Source organism: Pelecanus crispus, chromosome 7 (assembly GCF_030463565.1).
Source record: "Pelecanus crispus isolate bPelCri1 chromosome 7, bPelCri1.pri, whole genome shotgun sequence".
Lineage (NCBI taxonomy): Eukaryota > Metazoa > Chordata > Aves > Pelecaniformes > Pelecanidae > Pelecanus > Pelecanus crispus.
The window spans coordinates 27,748,272-27,768,178 of record NC_134649.1 but is presented as its reverse complement, the minus strand read 5'-3'; the positions used below and the strand labels follow the sequence as shown (position 1 = coordinate 27,768,178).

The 19,907-nt window shown below is 39.6% G+C and overlaps 2 protein-coding genes across 4 annotated transcripts in view; one reads left to right on the top strand and one right to left on the bottom strand.

Annotated features, from left to right (window-relative positions):
• NUP210 (nucleoporin 210) overlaps positions 1-12,544 on the bottom strand; it is a 93,508-nt gene extending 80,964 nt beyond the window's left edge. Inside the window, exon 1 of the mRNA XM_075714255.1 lies at positions 11,899-12,544. Coding sequence (XP_075570370.1) covers positions 11,899-12,544 — 646 coding nt within the window. The remainder of the gene's footprint in view (positions 1-11,898) is intronic.
• Positions 12,545-13,879: 1,335 nt separating this feature from the next.
• The window catches only part of HDAC11 (histone deacetylase 11), a 29,711-nt gene continuing 23,683 nt past the window's right edge, over positions 13,880-19,907 (top strand). The window contains exons 1-2 of one of the 3 annotated variants that reach the window (XM_075714055.1): positions 13,880-13,979; positions 17,076-17,176. In XM_075714055.1, the coding sequence (XP_075570170.1) occupies positions 13,913-13,979; positions 17,076-17,176 (168 nt within the window). In that variant the 5' untranslated portion in view covers positions 13,880-13,912. The remainder of the gene's footprint in view (positions 13,980-17,075; positions 17,177-19,907) is intronic. The other 2 variants (XM_075714054.1, XM_075714052.1) reach the window with 2 other exon arrangements.

Here is a 19,907-nt window from a genome sequence, read left to right as displayed (position 1 = left end):
CCTGAGCACATCAACATCAATCTTCCATTTTATTTCTCCTAACTAGCTGGCATCTTGATGACACCATTTTTTATGTTCTTTAGAAATGTTTCCTCTTGGGATCCTGGGGACACATTTGTATTCTCCTTTTTTCCCATTTGCTTTTCTTACTGGTTTTGGTTCCTTTTGAGTAAGTTCTCACTACTGTTCTTTGCGTAACAAGCAGACTAATTGGGGGATAAAGAGACAGGAAGATCGACTTATAAGTTCATCAGCATGGCTCATCAGCCAAGGTTAGTTACGCTGTAAGCAATAGTAATGCTACAAGACTAAATATTTTTGTTAGATGAACTCTGCTCCAGTGTGAAATTGCAGTTTTTAACTTTTTCTCCAGTGGAATTGCCAAACAGTCCTTTGTAGTTGTGGTGGTAACTCAGACCCAAAACCACAGAAGGGTGTTTGTCAACAGGTTTTCATGCAATTTTTAAATTTTCACTTATTTTAGCAACTATGGACCAACATTTTTTGTTACATTTCTCATGTAAGAGGCTTGCAACAAGTTGTGTGAAACACATGAATAAAATTAGAAGAATCTCCATATAGCCCAATATTGGCTTATTTTACAATCACAGGTTCTACTTAAAATTTGTAAAATTCTTTAAGTGTTTCAGATTATAAGAGCCCCCAAAAGTGCCATGCTGTTTTATATAATTATGTATCTGACTTAATTCATAGAAAGAGGAAAAAAAGATTTAAAGCAAGTCTGCAGCATGTCGTTTCTCTTTGTGAATTATTCTCCCCATATTTTTATGCAATAGTGTAAACAGTTACAAGGATGCCAATTTTACCTCTGTGTTTATCAAATGAAATTATATAGAGATTCCCAGTAGTACTTTGTATGAAAGCCTACAGTTTTGTAAATATTTAAGTTGATGAAAAATTAATTTTTCACTTATTAGTTCTCATTTCACAAACAGAATCTTCTTTGTTCATAACTGACTGCTGTAACAGGTTTTGAGTCTTTGATTATTACCAATTATTTGAATAAAGATTTGTTAGTATTTGAAAGTTTGAGCCTTTTGGCTCTAATTAATAGGCCAGGATGAAGTAAAAAGGTAGTGAATTATTCACTAACATTTGGCTTAATTACAACCAAATGGCCTTTTCAAATTGAAAAGCACTTGGTGAAAAGCAGAAGACAAATGAGATTTTTCCGTATAAATAATAAATATCCCTAATTTTTAAATTTAAACCCCCAATTAAAAAAAAAAAAAACAACACCCTACACTATCTATTCTATAGCTTTGTAGATGACAAGATGTACCTTGTTTCTGTGAGTTCAGAACACATTCTGTTTGACCTTCATGGAGTTTTCTTTCAGATCTGATCCTGCATCTGCTTCAATTTAGGGACTGTAATTCTATTCCACTAAAAAAATTATGCTGAAAGCTCCATAAAGATTTTTTCCTTCCAACTTATGCCTAATTTTCATCTTGCAATGAGCTAAACAGATGAGTTATATTGCAGGACTATGTGCGTACGCAAGCACTATATTTGCAAAAAACAACATTGGCTTCAGAATTCAAATATTAAGCAATATCTCAGTCACTTAACTATGCTCTTAGTCCTAGATCCTCTTGCAAAGGACATAATTTAATTATAAACAATTCAGTAGAGCACAAGATACTCCTTCAGTGCAAAAACTATTTGTAAAGAATCTAAATATTTTATTGACTTTCCAAATTCTTTAAAAAATGCATCATTATAATTACAGGTGCTCTGCCCCTCAGCAGATTTATGCATGTACTTATCCTTGTACACTGCATGCCCTCTTAATTGTTATATATAAATTGCATCTTTTGCTATAAATTGATCCAGATTTGTGAGATGAGTGTATCTGAAGTGGATATATGGCCTGGAGTTCACATTTGATTGTATTTTGCAATAGCAAAATGTTGGCATTTTGGAAATACTGTCCTGAATCCTGCTATAGACTCTACATTCCTTTCCGCTGGCACTGGGTTGGTGTGGGTAGAGACGTAAGTTAAAAAAACCAAAACAAAACAACTTTGATGCCTTAGAAGGCCAAGCAAGATATCTTTTGAATCAGGTAAATGTACTTTTCTTTCAGAGAGGACTATAATGAATTGACAAGGACAAAATAGGTGTTTTTTAAATGTTTTCTCTACTTAAATGAAAAATTTAAAAAAAAAGTCTGTCTTTAACCTGTTAGAGACAGAGGCAACACATCATTCCTGAAGCAGAGCTTATCTGCCCTGCAAGCCAGGACTTAGTTCAGGCAGGTGACCTGAATTTATGCCTGGCTATTGATTATATCCAATTACGTACTTACATACATTATGTGTTTGCATTGTTCTGCAGTTCATCATTTACTCTTCATCTGTGTTGCCTTTTTGCCTGATAATGGAGCAAATCCCCAGTGCACTAGCCTACATTGATAATGAATTAATAATAATAATTACATTTTAGATATGGTATTACAAATGGGTATTACATACTTGGCTTAGTAATGCAGTTGAAATAAACAGATATACTTTGCAAACTGCTAAAACTTAGCTTTTTGTAAAGTGTAAGGATTTACTTTTTGATTGTCCTGGTTTTGGCTGGGATAGAGTTAATTTTCTTCCTAGTAGCAGGCATAGTGCTGTGTTTTGCATTTAGGATGAGAAGAATGTTGATAATGCACTGATGTTTTAGTTGTTGCTAAGTACTGCTTATGCTAGTCAAGGACTTTTCAGCTTCCCATGCTCTGCCAGGTGCACAAGAAACTGGGAGGGGGCACAACCAGGACAGCTGACCCAAACTGGCCCAAAGGGCTATTCCATACCATATGATGTCAGGCTCAGTGTATAAGCTGGGGGGAGTTGGCCAGGGGGCAGTGATTGCTGCTCAGAAACTGGCTGGGTATTGGTAGGTGGGTGGTGAGCAATTGCATTGTGCATCACTTACTTGGTATATTATTATTACTATTATTAATATATTGTTATTATTACTACTACTATTTTACTTCATTTCAATTATTAAACTGTTCTTATCTCAACACAGGAGTTTTCTCACTCTTGCTCTTCTGATTCTCTCCCCCATCCCACCAGGGCAGAGGGAGAAAGTGAGCTGCTGTGTGGTGCTTAGTTGCTGGCTGGGGTTAAACCACAACACTGATTCATGAACCCAACAGCTTATATATCTGATATTGAAAAACAGAAGGCGCCGGAAGTTTTGTGTTTACATGGAACTGTCCTTCACCCCTTTTCCTCCTTCCCTTTCTCCCAGCTATCCCTTGTGTCCTGGTTTATAGAAAAAGCAAACAAATGTGATTGTCTAGTAATTAACGAAGTGGGTAAACTGCTCAGTGTTCCAAGGCAGACACCAGGAAGGAGGAACATTCTCTAGAGAGGTCAAGTTAGTGTGTACGTTGCCAAAATTAGAAAGGGATAAACAGTAGCTATCCTTGACTACATCACTGCTAGTCAATCAGCTCTGTACAAGTACTCCAGGAAGAGGGAAAGATGAAGCATAGTGAAACCCAAAGCATATTGCACTGCCAGGAGATGGCATCAATCTGTGCAAGTATTACATGTACCTTATTTCAAACCCAGCCAGAGTAACTCACAATCTTCTGTTTCTGGAGCTAGGTATTCGCTAGGGAGTTTGTTTCTAATCATCTGTAGCTTGACATATCTGTCAGCTCACCTTGAGTCCACAATATGCTATGAGGTTTTGTGGTCTCAGTAGGACAGTGGTATCATACCAAATGAATGGAGCATTTACAGTGGAGTAAAAGTAATATGTGATGACTGATGTCATGCCTCTGGCCTTCAGCTTAAACACATTTGAAAGTATGAAGAAGGTACCTCCCCAAAGGCTTAGTTGCCTTGACAATTTAAATGAAATGTACTGCAACTGGTCAGCTGGACTTACATGGAAGGTGGCTTCCCATTTGGGTTAGTTTTGTACTGTGGAGAGGGGAATCTATTCAGGGAAAAACCCCACTATTTAGTTTGTTTTCTTTTTCACCAAATGCCACTGTTTAGTCATGCAAATATTCAAATAAACCAATAATAGCTTACCAGAAGACAGGCTGTTATGAACCATACAGACAAGTTCAGATAAAAATATGCTAAAAATTATTTAAAAAAAAAAAAAAAGAACACTGGAAAGTTTGGAAATACCAGAATAAGATTACTTGGGCAAACTTAATATGCCTCTTTTTTCACATGTAAGATTTTGTAATCTTTAATTACCTGTTCAAACAGTGCTGGTATGTGGACAGGGACATTTCAGAAGAACCCCTGCTCTACTCAAGGGCACAGAAGGGATGATACTTAGCTATTTTGTTTTCTCTTCATTATTCAATCACATTCCCTGAAACCTTATCTACCGCATATGATTCAAACCATGCTCTGGAGAATAATAATTAATTTCCTTTTTGGTCACATCCACCCATACAAGAGCCACCACTAGTGAACAGATCCCCTCAACATTTCTGCAAGCCAGAAAAGTTGTATTAGTCATAATTATAGGAGTAGTGGTATTAATAATACTAAATACACTGGTGGACAACTGAGCCACAGATGCACAATTCACAACTACTCATTTGAAATGCCCTGGTTCAGGGGCATACTGAAGGATTTCTGACATAGATACGTTTAGATTTTACTTTTGTTAATTTTATGTATAAACAATTCTGTAGTAGCAGCCAGCAGTTTCAGGCACCCCCTAAACAGTACATTATTAGTGAGCATTTGACGAAAAGCTTTGATCCTAATTATCAAGAACTCAGTTTCAGAGGCAAGGTTGATACTGCTCTGAAATGGAGAGAGCCCAGAGAGAGTGAACTACATTGCGTATTTTGGTTCACCATACTTAGTCATAACAGTTTTTTAGATAGATGTGAAGTTGCAAACTCCTCGGGGCTCTGCCAAGCCCCAAATAGGACATTTTGTTTCCCTCACAGTAGCCATATAACCCAAGGATGTATGGATTTTACAAAGGTAAATAATTTTAACTGAAGCACTGGAAAAGACAAGTAAGTAGAACTTACCTTGAAGTTAATCCCTTATTTCATAAGAAAAAAATAATAGTTAAACTTGAGAAAGCAGCAAATACTCTTATGAGTTTCACTGATCAGCAAGAAGGACTGAGTGGGAAGAAGAAATGGAAGCCTGCGACGCAGCAGGTCAGTGAGTATAGAGATTAATTGCCTTATCTATTGTTTTGGTGATTTTTTTTTTCCCAGCTTGTCTAGCACTGAGGGAAGTAAGAAAAGTTTCCACCCCCTGCTGCTGCTTTAAATCGCCACACACCCCAAATCAAGACGATATAAGCTGCAATTAATGTAGCACTAATACAAGAATCGGTGTAATCACAGTAGCTAAATGAGAAGGGTGCTAATTGCTGGCCATTGACATACTTACTGCTGAGCAGCCTATTAGCCTTAGAAATGAGGGAGGTTTATTACTATCACATTGTGTGATCAGCACGTCTTTGTCAAAATAACTTCCTGTGGAATGAAAATAAGAAATGAGCTGCTCCTTATGCATTAAGAGGAGTTTTGCTGAGATAGTTGAAAAACATGGTTTTGTTTTGCTCTGATTGTGTTAGTCATACAGAAGATGGTGAGGAAAGCAGAAGGGCTCATCTTATTCTGAAATTCTCTCCTTCTGTGTGGACATTATGAAGTATCCCTGGCTTTGATACTTTCTTAAAAGCAAGTATTTCTTAAAGTGGGATTGCATCACGGTGCACTGAGTGTATCTTTGTTCCCATATTACTTCTATTATCCTTTTATATATAAATGTATGCATATATATCTCTTATGGTTCTTCACCAGTAGCAATTCTTATTGCAATACAACTAAGAAATGTTATTTTGTTCTAAGGAAAATAAACACAGATCACATTCCAGATGTGGGAGTGTGATGTGGCAGTATTTGTCACAACTAGATTTTGCGTAGATTCTGGCTGACAGCTCCTCTGGCCATCCACCAGAGCACCCCAGAGTCATGCTGTAGCTACACAGAGCCAATGCAGGCTCTCCTTTGGCACTTTATTTTCTTGCTGGTAGGGTTTATCTTCACTTCATAGATTTCTGTCTTCCTTAAGAGTTTCCTGGGTATGAAGCAGAGCAAGCACTGTTGCAGAGTCCTGTCTACTCCCTCTAATATCTGTGAGCAGTATATCCAATTCTGGATCAATAGTAATTAAGTCTGTTTTTTAAAAATGTTGCTTAAAGTGACTGAAAAATGGATTTAAAAATACCGTTGGGAAGTTCCTTAGGGAATTTGATCACCATGCCTTGAAGGAGTGTTCTTCACCCTTTAAACACTGAATATCCCTAGCATCCCCCCATGTATGCCACTTTTCTTTTGAAATGTTTCATGTAATAGTTAGTTCTTTCCTTCAATAACCACAGTTTGGCTGAATGTAGTGGTGTAGGGTGATTATCTCTAAAGCTGTGTGGCCTTATTCAACTACAATTTACCACGTCTGTCTTGCGATCATCTGTTTAGTGATGCCAGACTAAGGAGCTGGATTATACTAGTTGCGTGTTTGCTAAAACAAGTGATTCAAAACGTTGATATTAATTCATGATGCCTAATGTATTTTGAGTACCTATTATCTGATAATTCACCTCTAAGCTGTGCTGTGATATTTGAGAATAAATAAAATGTCCAGTCTAGTTATCACAAGACATCCCTATCTAAACGTGTAAACATCTTGTGGTGCCGATGAGGAATTTCATCTGAAGGCCTTTGACTCTGAAGGAGAGTTTCTGAATAGTTCTGAGCTTATCAAACCTACAAAGTCTGGAATAAAGCCAGGTTGTTTAGTAATGGTTCATCCTGTTGTAATTCCTTTGCTTTTTTTGACTGTGCTCAGGTGACTATTGATACAGAAATTCCTTCAGGGTATCTCTTGAGGCATTGTTACATTGCAATTTATGAACCTAAAACTAGTACAGAAATATGAAAATATGAATCACTTGTTTGAAAACTTTTCTTGCTTTAGAAAGCACCTCATGGTGCTAAATAAAATCTCCATTTTGATACTGACTTGCAGATGTTTACAGTGTATGAGAGTAAATCAAGTCTTATGGCTTCCTTCAGTGGTCGTTGGCTCACGGCATTAAGCTGAGTCCCTCTAGTGAATTTGAAAAGGATGTTTTAAAGTCTATTTTGGGTAAACCCTTGCTGGGATTTGTATAATCTGAATTCTGTTGCAATGGCTTACATCTCTCATTTTGAAAATCGCATCGCACTGAAGACACAAAGTGGTGGTTAGTGGTATCATGCTCTTGTTTTAAAAATTGAGGATTTCATTTAGATGTAATTCAGCAAGGGAGAAGGACTTAGGCTAATAACAGTGAAGATAAGACTGTGAGGAGAATAATGATATTTTTAAGGAATATTCAGGCCTTGCATTTCCAGCTGCTCTGAGCAACAGCAAGGGTAGAAAACTGTATCAGTTTCTGAGCTATAGAAAGCACAGACCTTTTTCTGCTCTGCTGGATTACAGGAATCAATAATTTCACATTTTCTACACACCACAGAAGTAAATGCCTGAGTCATGTCACCACATGGCAGATCAAAGCCCTCAGGATCAAAGAGATTAAAGTAGCACAGGCTCTCAAAATATTATTTAATGATTGAAAAACACTAATTAAAATTTCTGTAGAAATTCATGTAATGAGTTACTATTAAAATTTTTTACAGGAAAAGTCAGTCCCAATGTAAATAAAAAGTCCCTTTTCTATATGTTCCTTTTAAAGTGTTTCATCCCTAGCACATTTCTTCATGTTACCTGTTTCAAAAGCCTCAACTCAAAGTAGTTTGAAAGCAAACTATTTGTGATGTGGCTCTTATTTCAGTCCTGAGGGTGTCTCGCACTTTAAGGAATGGTATTTTGCATCTCACAGCTGAAACAAAATGAGCTTATTTGCACACTGATTTACTTTTTTTTTCTACAGAGGACAGGCTGTCATGACAAGAGATGGGGGTGAGACTTTGGAGGTAGCTAAGCTGCCTCCATATAGAGGAGGAGGATAACTGCACGTGTCAGGCCTGATTAAACGAACTGGGATCATTCCAACACTTGCATTATTCCAGCTCCAGGCAGTAACTGGAAAGTTTCTATGAGGTTAAAATAACACTGTAAGTTGTATCAACTCTTATGCTTCACCTATGAGGCAGGTGACCCAAAAGTCACATCACTGATATAGATTATGGACGACTGGATCCATAGTCCCAGTTTTCATAGTATCATGAATTTGCTACAACTGGCTTTTGTCTCTAACTTCACTGTTTCTCGATATGGAAAAACCCTTATCATGTTTCACCATTCATCATGTTTAAGTAATTTCACCATCATGGAACATCAGAACTAAGAAGTCATTTTCTATTCTATGGGAGGTTGAGAAGCTGAAGAAGGGCTTTTGCCAAATTCCCTCATTGCAATGAATGTGCAACAAATTACTTGAACAGATTTAATAAACTGGTACAATTACTGGCAGGCACGACTGGCCAGTCTCTTTCATATGGGACATATGAAAACAGACTTGTTTTTGTTTGCTAAAAGTTGATTTTCTTAGTCATTCAGACTCTGGGACCCATTTTCAAATGGATCTGCACAAGTGGATCCCTGAACTTTAGAGAGACCAATCACATGAACAGTCTGAAAAGAGTTCCCTGGAAGGACAAGGCCATTATCTGAATCAATTTCAAACTCGAGCCCCATTATAAGAAGTATTCCTCTTTGGAAGACAGACTGTCCTCCCAGAGGTGGTTTGTATGATTTTCAACATGAGATGAATAATCTCCTGGATGACAAGCATGTTAAACAGGCCAAACCTTGAGAGTTAATAGGTTGCTGGTTATTTATTGCAACAATGATATGCCTGTGCTTTCAAGTATGCAGCAATTAATAAACTCCCTTACCACAGGACCCCAGCATTACCCACAATATTGTCAAAACCATTCAAGTTGCACTTTGTCTCAACAGAAGCAAAATGGTATAAAGAGAAAACATTTCCTTTGTCTTAGGAAAATGGAGCTATCAGTTGAGAAATAACATCAGTACACTGCACGAGCTGGGTTGTAATTCATCTATTTTCTCACTTTTTTGGTGGATTTGGGGGCTAATTTTGAAGGATTCCAAGAAATTTAGAGAAGGCTGGATTCTGTATGGTCTGTGACTATTTTCTGCTTGTTTTGAGTATGTGCTTTTATTCTAAGAGACTTAGGTCATCTTCTCATATTTGCTGCTGACTTACACTTGTTGCCCTGCTTTTCAAATTTGTAAAGAGAAGATTAGAACTCAGCAGAAATTTTAAAGGAAATATCTTTCAGCCATGGCTTCAGCTATTCCAGTACATGTTGTGAATGTATATTAATTTAAAAGTTTATTATTTGAGTCTGATTTTCTTTTTTTTTTAAATCAAAATATTTCACTTATATGTATTTAAAATACAATTTCAGGACAGATCGACTTTTTTTGAAATTTGTTTTAAATATTGCAATCCTGTAAGGAGATAACGTGAACCCCAAATTTTCTTCAAAAAAGTTTTTTTCAGAGTGACTAGTGAACCAAAAATGTCGTTACTTGCTCAGCTGTTTCTTCTACCACGCTGCAAGGTTTCCTAATCCATTTGCCTTGAAAACTCTGCTGGCAGAAAACTGGAGCTCAGAGAATGTCCAAAATCCATCATGGGTCATTCTCTTGCCTATCTTGGGCTTAATTCATGAGGAGATGATTACCTTCCTACACAAAAAGATAAGAATGAACAACGTTATGCCCCATATGGTTTGTTTAAAAACTGTTAGAAACTCATTGCTGTAATGACACTAACTGTAAATGTTTCTGCAGTAGGGCTGTACCTCCTCTGGGGTGAGGACTACCCACGTGCAGACGGCTTGTTGGCTGTCCGGTGTCCGCAACTACAGTTCCTTGGAACCATGGCATTATCAAGAGTAACAATCACAGAATGCCCAAATGGTAAATATATACTATAAACAATATTTCCTAATTTATAATATCTTAAATAGTGTATTGTATGTGTCTTGATCGCATTTCTTTTTCTTCTGGAGACAAAAAGAATCGTACCCCAGCAAGAGTGAACAGGCATTAGTCTAAATATGCACAGCACTTCCTTAGGGTGCCTCCAAGTGAGCACATCTCTGCTGCTGATTCAGAAAGGAAAAGGTGTTATTGGGGGGCCTGGTGGGAATCAGCCTGCAGGAAAGAATCCAACTTCCTGTGGCACAAGAGGAGGAAAATGAAAGCAACAAACATCATGGCTAGCCAGAACAGAGGAGTAAATATTTTCATTTGATTTTTGGTGGTGAAAAAAGGAATGACTAAGCAAACTTTCCATTTGGAGAAGTGTGGGTGTCATAGTTTAGATGTGAATGATTAACGGGAAAGCACATATGAAAAACAATTTACGACATCCAACAAATATGGAAACTAGTCTGCAAGTTTATTGTTAATTTAAGTTTAAAAGTTAATTTAAATGCAAATGAAACAACAACATGTTATATTTGTATCTAGTTAACCAAACAACACTCAAACTCTAATTAAGCACCAAGCATAAAGTAGTCAGTAACAAGGAATAAAAGGTAGATATGCTGAACTAGTACTGAGACAAGTGCACAAAGGGCCAGAATAAAAAGAAATGTTCATTTAAGCACCAAGCATAAAGTAGTCAGTAACAAGGAATAAAAGGTAGATATGCTGAACTAGTACTGAGACAAGTGCACAAAGGGCCAGAATAAAAAGAAATGTTCATTAAAAGATAATGTCAAAGGGATAGAATGTTTTCTTGGGATAACGGTCTCCCACTGCTAAATAAATACCAAGGTGAAGTCCAGGCATCCATCAAAACTGAATGTCAAGCCAAAGCCAGCATATTTTAAGACAGACATTTATCTGGAACTAGCATAAAGACACATTACTCCTTGTGAGAAAAGAGTGCTTCTGTACATTTATCCTTGGTTTGATAGATATTGCTGCTATTGATGGACTGTTTTTCGTGATGATATTATTGATTTAGCTGTACAACTGCCTAAGAAATGCTTTTTGTATATGTTCAAGTAGGATTACTAAAGTGCACTTAGAAATTGGCTTTTGACTTGAAACTGACTTATTTTTCTTGTGTGCCTGAATTTAGGGATGGTGTTCCTGGGGTGAATCTTCACCTGACAAAATCCGTGGGAGTTCTGCTGCTCAGTTAGATAGTATCGCTATTTCATCTTTCGTTTTCCTCATTCTGCTGCTGACCTGCTATGTCTCTTCACCTACTGGTGTCTTAATTTTATTTTATAATGAGAATCGTATTTTCCTATCCAAGGACACCGTTTGTGTGGAATTGCTTTGAGGCCCTTGATATAAAATCATGGCAGCAGCTGATGTAAAAATCAGAGTATCGGGGTTGAGTTTTTTCTAACTCCCACAACGACCAACTGCATTTCCTGTGACCTCTCAGCTCCCTTTATCGAATGCATTCGATCCCGTATCATCCTGTCACCAAGATCACGTAGATTCCCACATGTAAGCCGGCGTTAGAAACATTTTCCCCAGAGCCGTGACAGCACTACCCCCGATTCTTCCACGCGTGACGGCTGTCCCTCCACCAGCTCCGCAAGTGGCCTCTCCGTGCCTCCTGCTCAGGAGCACCACGGCCCGGCCGGCACAAGGCCCGAGCGGCCCGAACGCCGCTCCCCCTGCGCCGCCGTTCCCCTCCGCGGGGGCTCCGCGCTGGGGCCGCCACCCCACCCCGCCCGGCGCTCCGGGGCCCGGGGAGCGGCCGCCAGCGCCGCGCCCCGCCCGGCCCCTCCGCGTCTCCGCCCCGCGGCGGGGCGGGGCGGTTGGGGCTGACGGTGCCGGGCCGCGGGCCGCCCCGTACCCTGCGCGGCCTGGCCTGCGCGCCCGCGGAAGGCGGGGGGATGTGAGTACCGCGCCGCGCCGGGCGCTGCCGGCACAAGGACAGGCGCGGCCCTACCGGGGCGGGCGGGGGCCGCGGGCCAGGCGCTGCGGAGGGGGCTCCGCCGGCGGCAGACGGCTCTCGGGGCGGCGGGAGGGCCCGGCCGGCCCCCGGGTCCGGCGGAGGTCCGCCCGGCTTCGGGGCCTGCGGCCCGAGCCTGCCTAGGGACAGCGCCGTAAGGTGCGCCCGGGGAACCGCGAGGTGCGGTGGCCTGGGCCTGCGGCAGCGCCGCTTTGCCTCGCCGGGCCCGACCGCCCCCTGCGCGCCCCGCCCCCGGCAGGTGGGCGGTTTCGGCCGCCTGAAACCGGCGACAGAGCCAGCCCCAGACGGGCGCTGGGGGCATTTGCGCCGCTCCCGGCGGGGCCAGCTCCGTCCCCGTCCCGCCTGGGTCGTGAGGTGTCCCGCTGTAAGCGGGCCGCGGGCCGCGGGCCGCCGGGAGGGAGCGCCCGGGGGAGACCCCGGGGAAACGTCGTCGTTGTGTTTCCCCCTCCCCGGTCCCTGCTGACGGGCAGGGAGAGGCGCAGCGGCCCGGGGTGGCACATCGCATTTTACAAAAGCTGCCTTTCATTGCCGGGTGGGGCGAGCGAAGGATACAGGGAGCCCTGGCTCTGTTTGTGGGTGGTGTGTGGGGATCGGGACTGCAGACTGGTGAAAAACCTCCATTGTCTACGTGTTTGGTTTTTTGTTTTGTTTTTAACTGGATTTTAAAAGGGTATTTTTGATCATATTTGGGCTGGAAATAAGGGGCTTTCTGTTTGTATTGTTTACCTGACAAAAGACTCTTCTGTCTTGCTCAGTAAGTTGCAAAGCCTTTTGCAAGTTCCTGCTAAATTTTGGGGAGCAGGAGAGGTCTCAGCATAACTCAGTAACACGGGGATTGAGGCAGAGAAGGGAGGCCACAGCTGGTGGAATAGGCTGAGTGTGAACACTGAATCACCTCACGGGTTTGACTTGCCCCTTGACCTGTGTGTGCACACAGGTGTCCACCAAATAGTCTGCGCATTTGTAAATGCAGAGCACAGCATTGCTTGCTTGCTTGCCTTTTCTGGGAATGGGTTGTGAAGGAGGACCGTGAGCTGGCTGTGCCATCTCTCCTTGTGTTTGGAGCTGGCTGTGCCATCTCTCCTTGTGTTTGGAGAATATAAGAATTCAGAGGGCAGGTAAAGGAAAGTATTGGTTAAGGGTTGCAGGCACGAGATCTAAAGTTGAGAGTATGTCCTGTGGTTGTATGCTATGCAGATACAAAATCAAGCCTCTTTACTTTTTCTCAGCTGGTCACAAAATCTGTTGCTCCTAAGAAAGAATCCTAAAAATCTTGTCAACCTTATGTTGTTAAAGCATCATGTGTAGGAGCAGTGTGGTTTGGTTTTTTCCATTATGTTTTGATACAGACTTTAAAATGTGCATCTAGTAATGTGTTTGTTGAAGGTTATGTTGTCTTTAAAACCAGATGCACCTTCTAAGATAGAGGTGCTGCTTGATGAACTTGGAGAGACGAGGGGAGAGAAGCAATTGTTTCCATTAATTAATGTCTGCAGTGAACTTCATATGCATAATTCATTTAGGTACATTCTTCAGTCTTCAGTTATTCTTTCCCCACTGCTGTTTAGTTCAAGAGTTCAACTGTACTGGCTGGAAGTGAGAGATGTTACTCTCCCTGACCCTACCATTGAAGAGCAGTTAAACAACCAAGTGTTTCCTTCAGTAACCATGGAAAATAGCATCTTCAAGAATCATTCCTAATGTAAAGTTGGTATTTGTAGGGATTCTAATTTGTAATTTGAAAAGTGAAAAACATCTGACTTTGTAAATAGTTGCTAAAAATGATGACTAGTTTGCTTTTTGCTTTTCAAGGCCTCATAGTACTGAGTTGTATGAAGATGCTCCATCAGCATGCTGGCCTATCGTATATTCTCCAGACTACAACATCACATTCATGGGACTTGAGAAGCTGCATCCCTTCGATGCGGGGAAATGGGGAAAAGTAATCAATTTCTTGAAAGGTAAAATAACTTAGACCAACATTTGCACAAAACCTAGTAGAAATTATGTAGTTAGTGCAGCCTTATGTTAATAATTGCTCATATAATAGTGACTGTACATCGTCATTGCTCATTGTGTGGGTTTAAGCTACACTCTTTAATCATATTTGGAGTACTTTAGTATTTTTATATATTTGCAGACTTAAATCTTAGCAAGTTAAATTGTAGGATTTCTGAGGTGAGTTGGATGTTGTGTGTTAAACATCGTTGAAGATCTTGCCTATGAAATATTTAGAAGATGAAATTGTAATGTTAGAGCAAACATCTTAGACTAGGGCTTTTCAATACAAAAGTTTGTTTCACAGTCCTTTGAAAATGTATGTTCTAGCTTGCTCCACTAAATAAACCCACAGTTTTGGTTTTGGCTCAGTCATGGTGTCTGTGCAGAGTGAAACGTGATTGAAAATTCAAACTCATTAAGTGATTTCCTTTTCCCAGAGGCATGAATAATACTGGTCAGAGTAACTAGTTTGGTTCATTGCAGTCTGGCATTACAAGACTCTGAGTAAAAAGCAGTAAGGAGAAACGTGAGCATAGCAATGTCTTAGACTATCTTAAAATATTACTGGTCTTTGCAATTTGAATGAAAGCATGAAGTGAATTTCATTGCTTGGCCTTTACAACAAATGTTCTTGTGGGATATTTGAGAAATGTTTCCACCTCTGATGTGAGCACCAGAATCTTGACTTTCAGCCTAGCCCAAGTTAGGTGCAGAATGCTGGAGCCTTGTGGGCGTAGCTCAGCATGTCATGTTTTGATACTCAACAGGTTTTTAATGATTCAGGCACTTTCTTTCAATTCTAGATAAAGGAAATCTTGTTCTCATACATTAAAGTTTCCCTTGAGGATAGGTGCCATTTGCAGTTTCAGTTTCTTCTTTCTTTTGAGGACTAACCCTGGATCTAAAACAGAACACAGACTTCAGTTTTGTAGCAATGAATGGAAAATCCGTCCTATATTAGCTGCACACTTACAAATGGTTTGGCTTGCAAGACCTGAATTGCAGTTTGGGAGTACTGTGTCTAGCTTCCTATAGCTTCGTGCTTCCATTGCTTTACACCTGTTGTACAGAGAACTGGCTTGTGAAACTACAGGTGTTACTGACCGGCTTGCTGTGGGGTGTAACTTAGTTTTTCAACTTAGACTGCAGACAGTCTACTGGCAAATGGCACTTTTCAGGGTGAAAGATAAGTGCAGCTTGTATAAATCCATTCTTTATCAACCTCATGATATTCTTACAATGTTTGGGAAGAGTTTTGAGACACAGGCAGGCAGAACTTTTTGTGATGGTGCTCATTATTGCTGTTTAAACAAATTGGAAGATATAGGCAGAAAGACATTAAGGAAATACAAATATAAGAACCACTGTTAAGATCAGGGCCTATAAAATCTTGGCATCTCTTCATCTAAAGTTTAAGCTTGCTCATCAAGTTAAAATAAAAAAAAAAAAAAAAAAAAAAGGCTTTTTCTCTTGCCAAGACAAAGGTTGTCCGAGAGCCAGGCCTCTTCCATTTATTTGGTCCTAACGACTCCTTCAACTTGCAGTTAAGTATTGCCCTTCCAACTTTAGGCTGCCTTGGATTCATTTAACTGAGGTTAACCTAATTCTAACGCTCCATTTAGTAGCTGAGTTTTGGATCTTCCCTCTAACAACCTTAAATAATTAAGTCTTGGGTTCCATGACTGTTTTCTTAATTAATCAAAACCTTTGCCTTTCTGCTCCTTCTCTGTCTAAAGTGTTTTCCTCTAGGTCTTTTCTGTGTGAAGGGTCCACTCTTTACTCTCAGTCTTCCACAGAAAATTAGTTTTCCCAATCATTTTACTCTCCTTGCTTTGTAAAGCAGAAAGAAGCCACAGGTACCCTAGGGTGCTCCTGGCTTTCTGTGGCTCTGTAGCAACTCCTGGCAACAGTTAACCTACACTGTTCCCTATCATCGTCTAGAAAATCACCAGTGAAAAATCTTTCTACACTTAACCTTCTCCTTCCTCAAGAACGAAACTGACTGTTAGCAGTTTGGCTTTCTGTCTGGCACCAATGAATGAATGAAATGTTTCTCAAGCCTCAGTCAGGAGAAACATAAGCTTGCCAAAACAAATATTGTTGCAGGTGCTGTTCTTGTGAGAGATTTTGTTCTGAAGTGTTACACATTTGTGAATTGTTTTCTTCCTCCTCCAAGTATAAAATTGGAGAAAAAGTACAGTCTTAAAAGGCTGCTGCCGTGTAGCAATTAAAGATCAAAATTTGTCTGGGAAGATCAGCATGGTGCCTTATATTTGTTGTTTGTAGTGATCATATGCAAAGCAACATTGTTTTTCTGCACTGCTTGGCTTTTTTAGTTGACCCTAATTTGAACTTTCTGGCAAGTATATCCAGATGTATGTATTTGAACATACTGTCTTTGATCATGTTCTTAAATCTTGGAGTGATATTTTGTAACTTGCTCTTACAAAACTAGGATTTTAAATAAACTGTCTTTTGGTCTCTATGGGGAAGAATTAATAGCTGGTCATTGGTATTTCTTGAAATTAAATGGAGGTAAGGGTGTGACAGAAATATCCTAACTGTAAGCATTTGTGTCTATGAACATCCAAGCAATTACTTTGTTTATAATTTTGATTTTTTTTTATTCTCCTTTGATTTAGGCAATTAAATACTAGTATCAAATGTGGAATTTCTTAAAGCATGTTAAAGAGTGAATATTTGATGGTATGAGCACCAAGACACTCCCAGTGTATCAAGCCTTAGACTGTAAGGATTCTTTTGTGTCTGTCCATCCTCTGTCACTCCTTGTCTTTTCTTTTAGTTTGAACAAGACGTTACCATGATTACACACTGCAAACTTTCTGTAAACAATATTTATCATATAAACAATAACTTAATAGTTTACATGTATAGAGGGTATGTATTTGGAACATTTGTAAACAAAAATCGTTTCAGTGATTTACATTACAGATGAAGTTATTACATCAAGGTCAAAGTAGCTTCTTTTGCAGGGTGGAATATGGGAAGTTACACAATGGTATACAATGCCAATTGTTATTTCTCTCCTGTTTCAGAAGAAAAACTAATTGCAGATGACTTGATTGTACAGGCACGGGAAGCTACTGATGAAGATCTCTTGGTTGTTCACACAAGGCGCTACCTTAATAAATTAAAGGTGCTGTACTTATTAATGTGTTTTTCAAGCAAACTCTAGAATTACTGTCAAGGGCAATAGATATCCTACTAGATTTGTTATAGAATCAACTTTTACAGATTTTAGAATGGTATATTTTTAATTCAACCTTGTCATTGAGAATACTGAAAGAAAAACATAGAAATAGCAGCCAGTTCACACTATAGAGGGGTGGAGTGGAAAGAGGCTCTACCATGTTACATAGGTGACCTGAAATGATATTTCAGCAAAGTAAATGAACATAAGGAAAATTTTAATGTTTGAGATGCAAATGATATTCTCTTTAGTACCAGGGTTTTAGTCTTCAAAAGTTTACTCTATGGTCTGAAATTGAAAGTGCATTGGAGAGCACTAAAATGGAGAAATTTATTGAATGTTTTTTAGTGCAAGGATTGCTTTATGAGCACAGGTGACATTGTTTTTATTTTGCAACTCTTTACTTGGAGGGCACAGAATGGATTTGTATTAGAAATAATCTTCCATTTCATAGAATCATAGAATGCTTTGGGTTGGAAGGGACCTTGAGAAAGAAGATATTTTGAGTCATCTTTTCCCTTCCACAGTGAAAGAGTCCTTGTATTGCTATTTCTGCAATGTTTTATTTTTCTGTGTAAGGGTTCTATTATTTGTGTGAACTTTGTTCACTCTTGTTCCTTTTCTGAGTTCTCTTACGCGTCTCCATTCTGTGCTATAAGGTTACGTGCAATTTTGTACATCATTCAATTTGATCTTAGTGCAGCTATTCTTGATATTGAGCTTTTAATTCCATAGAACCACCCACGTCTTTTTACTGAATCACTTCTTTGAAGCAGGGTGTAATGTGCATAGCTCAGTTTGGAATACCATAATAATATTTTTAGTACCTACAGGATGGCTTCATAGGGAATTGTCTGTATAACTTGTGTCTTGGTGTTCAAAACCAGTACTGTTCTGTGCATTCAGATGTGATTAACTGTGTATCTCTCGTTCCCCTTTTCTTGAGAGAATGTTTCCTGCAAGTGTAGAAACTGGAAGATGTATTGGTCTTGCCAACAAATTCCTGCCAAGCAGTGAAGATAAAAGGGCTTAGTTGCAAATGAAAAATAATGTGGATAGACACGAAAAGGCCCTGGGTATCCACTGTATTGCCTTATCCAAAGTCTGCTGTACTGTTTTTTTGGCTTTTTTTTTTTTTTTTTTTAATCCAGACAATTACAGATCTACTAGTAAATGGCATAGTTTTATATTAGATCAGCTCATTAGACTACAAAGGTGCTCGTGTTTCTGGGAATGCCTAGGTCTCTTAAAATAATGAATCACTTGATGTCGTGGTTTAACCCCAGCCAGCAACTAAGCACCCCACAGCTGCTCACTCACTCCCCATATGCCAGTGGGATGGGGGAGAGAATCAGAAGAGTGAGAGCGAGAAAAACTCCTGGGTTGAGATGATAAGAACAGTTTAATAATTGAAATAAAATAAAGTAAAATAGTAGTAGTAATAATAACAGTATGTTAATAACAGTAATAATAATATTCAAAGCAAGTGATGCACAATGCAATTGCTCACCACCCGCCGACCAATACCCAGCCAGTTTCCAAGCGGCGGTCGCTGCTCCCCAGCCAACTCCCCGCAGCTTATATACTGAGCATGACATCATATGGAGTAGCCCTTTTGGATCAACTATCCTGGCTGTGCCCCCTCCCAGTTTCTTGTGCACCTGGTAGAGCATGGGAAGTGGAAAAGTCCTTGACTAGCATAAGCAGTACTTAACATACTGATGCTTTAGTTGTTGCTATCAACATTATTCTCATCCTAAATGCAAAACACAGCACTGCCAGCTACTAGGAAGAAAATGAACTCTATCCCAGCTGAAACCAGAACACTTGAGTATTCTTAATTTAAAATTTGGGCATGAGTTTGGTAGGAAATTCCATACACTTGGCAAGAAGAGGTGGTGGTTGATATCTTAGTAGCAGCTGGAGGTTGGCTGAAGAGGAAACAAAATGGTATGCATAAAGTAGATCAAACAGTACTAGAAATTACTTCTGTGTTGGAAGGAAGGGTCTCCCTGTCTCCCTGCTTTAGGTAACATCACTAGTCCTTACAACAAAATTTGGCCTTTTGAATTGAGGTGATTCCCCTTCAGTTATTCCTTTGAAGAATTTAGGTCTCTAAGGTAACGACTGGACTTTGGATAATTTGTTTGCAGTACTTTTCCACTTAGTGCCTTTTTCTAGTGTTACGTAACATCATGAATTTCCTGCATATCGGCATTCTGAAATTTTGGAAGGAGATAGGCAATGAGGTTAAAGCTAGTTTCAGACCATATAAGTCTTTCACTTGAACCATTTTTATCTGTGAGAGGTTCTATGATAACATATGTGAGTGAATACTGAAATGCAGTTGATGAGGATAATGCTTGTGTGTCAGCGGAATGCAAGATGTGCTTTTCTGAAAGTGATCTGAAACAGGTGATTGATCAATTGAACTTAGAAATTTTATTCTATTTTAATGTATTTGCAAATTACGTAGGTTTAAAAATAAAAAGTCAATTGTTTTATTAGAAATGTAAATTTTTATGCCTAATGAGAAGTGGATTGATTTGATTATAGTGTTTTCTGGTGCTCAGGTGCTTGTGTGCTTTGACTCTTGTCTGGTCATGTAAGTGCATCTGCCAAGAGACCAGAGGTGCCTGTCTCTGTTGCATGATGGTATTGGTAGTGTGCCTGGGGA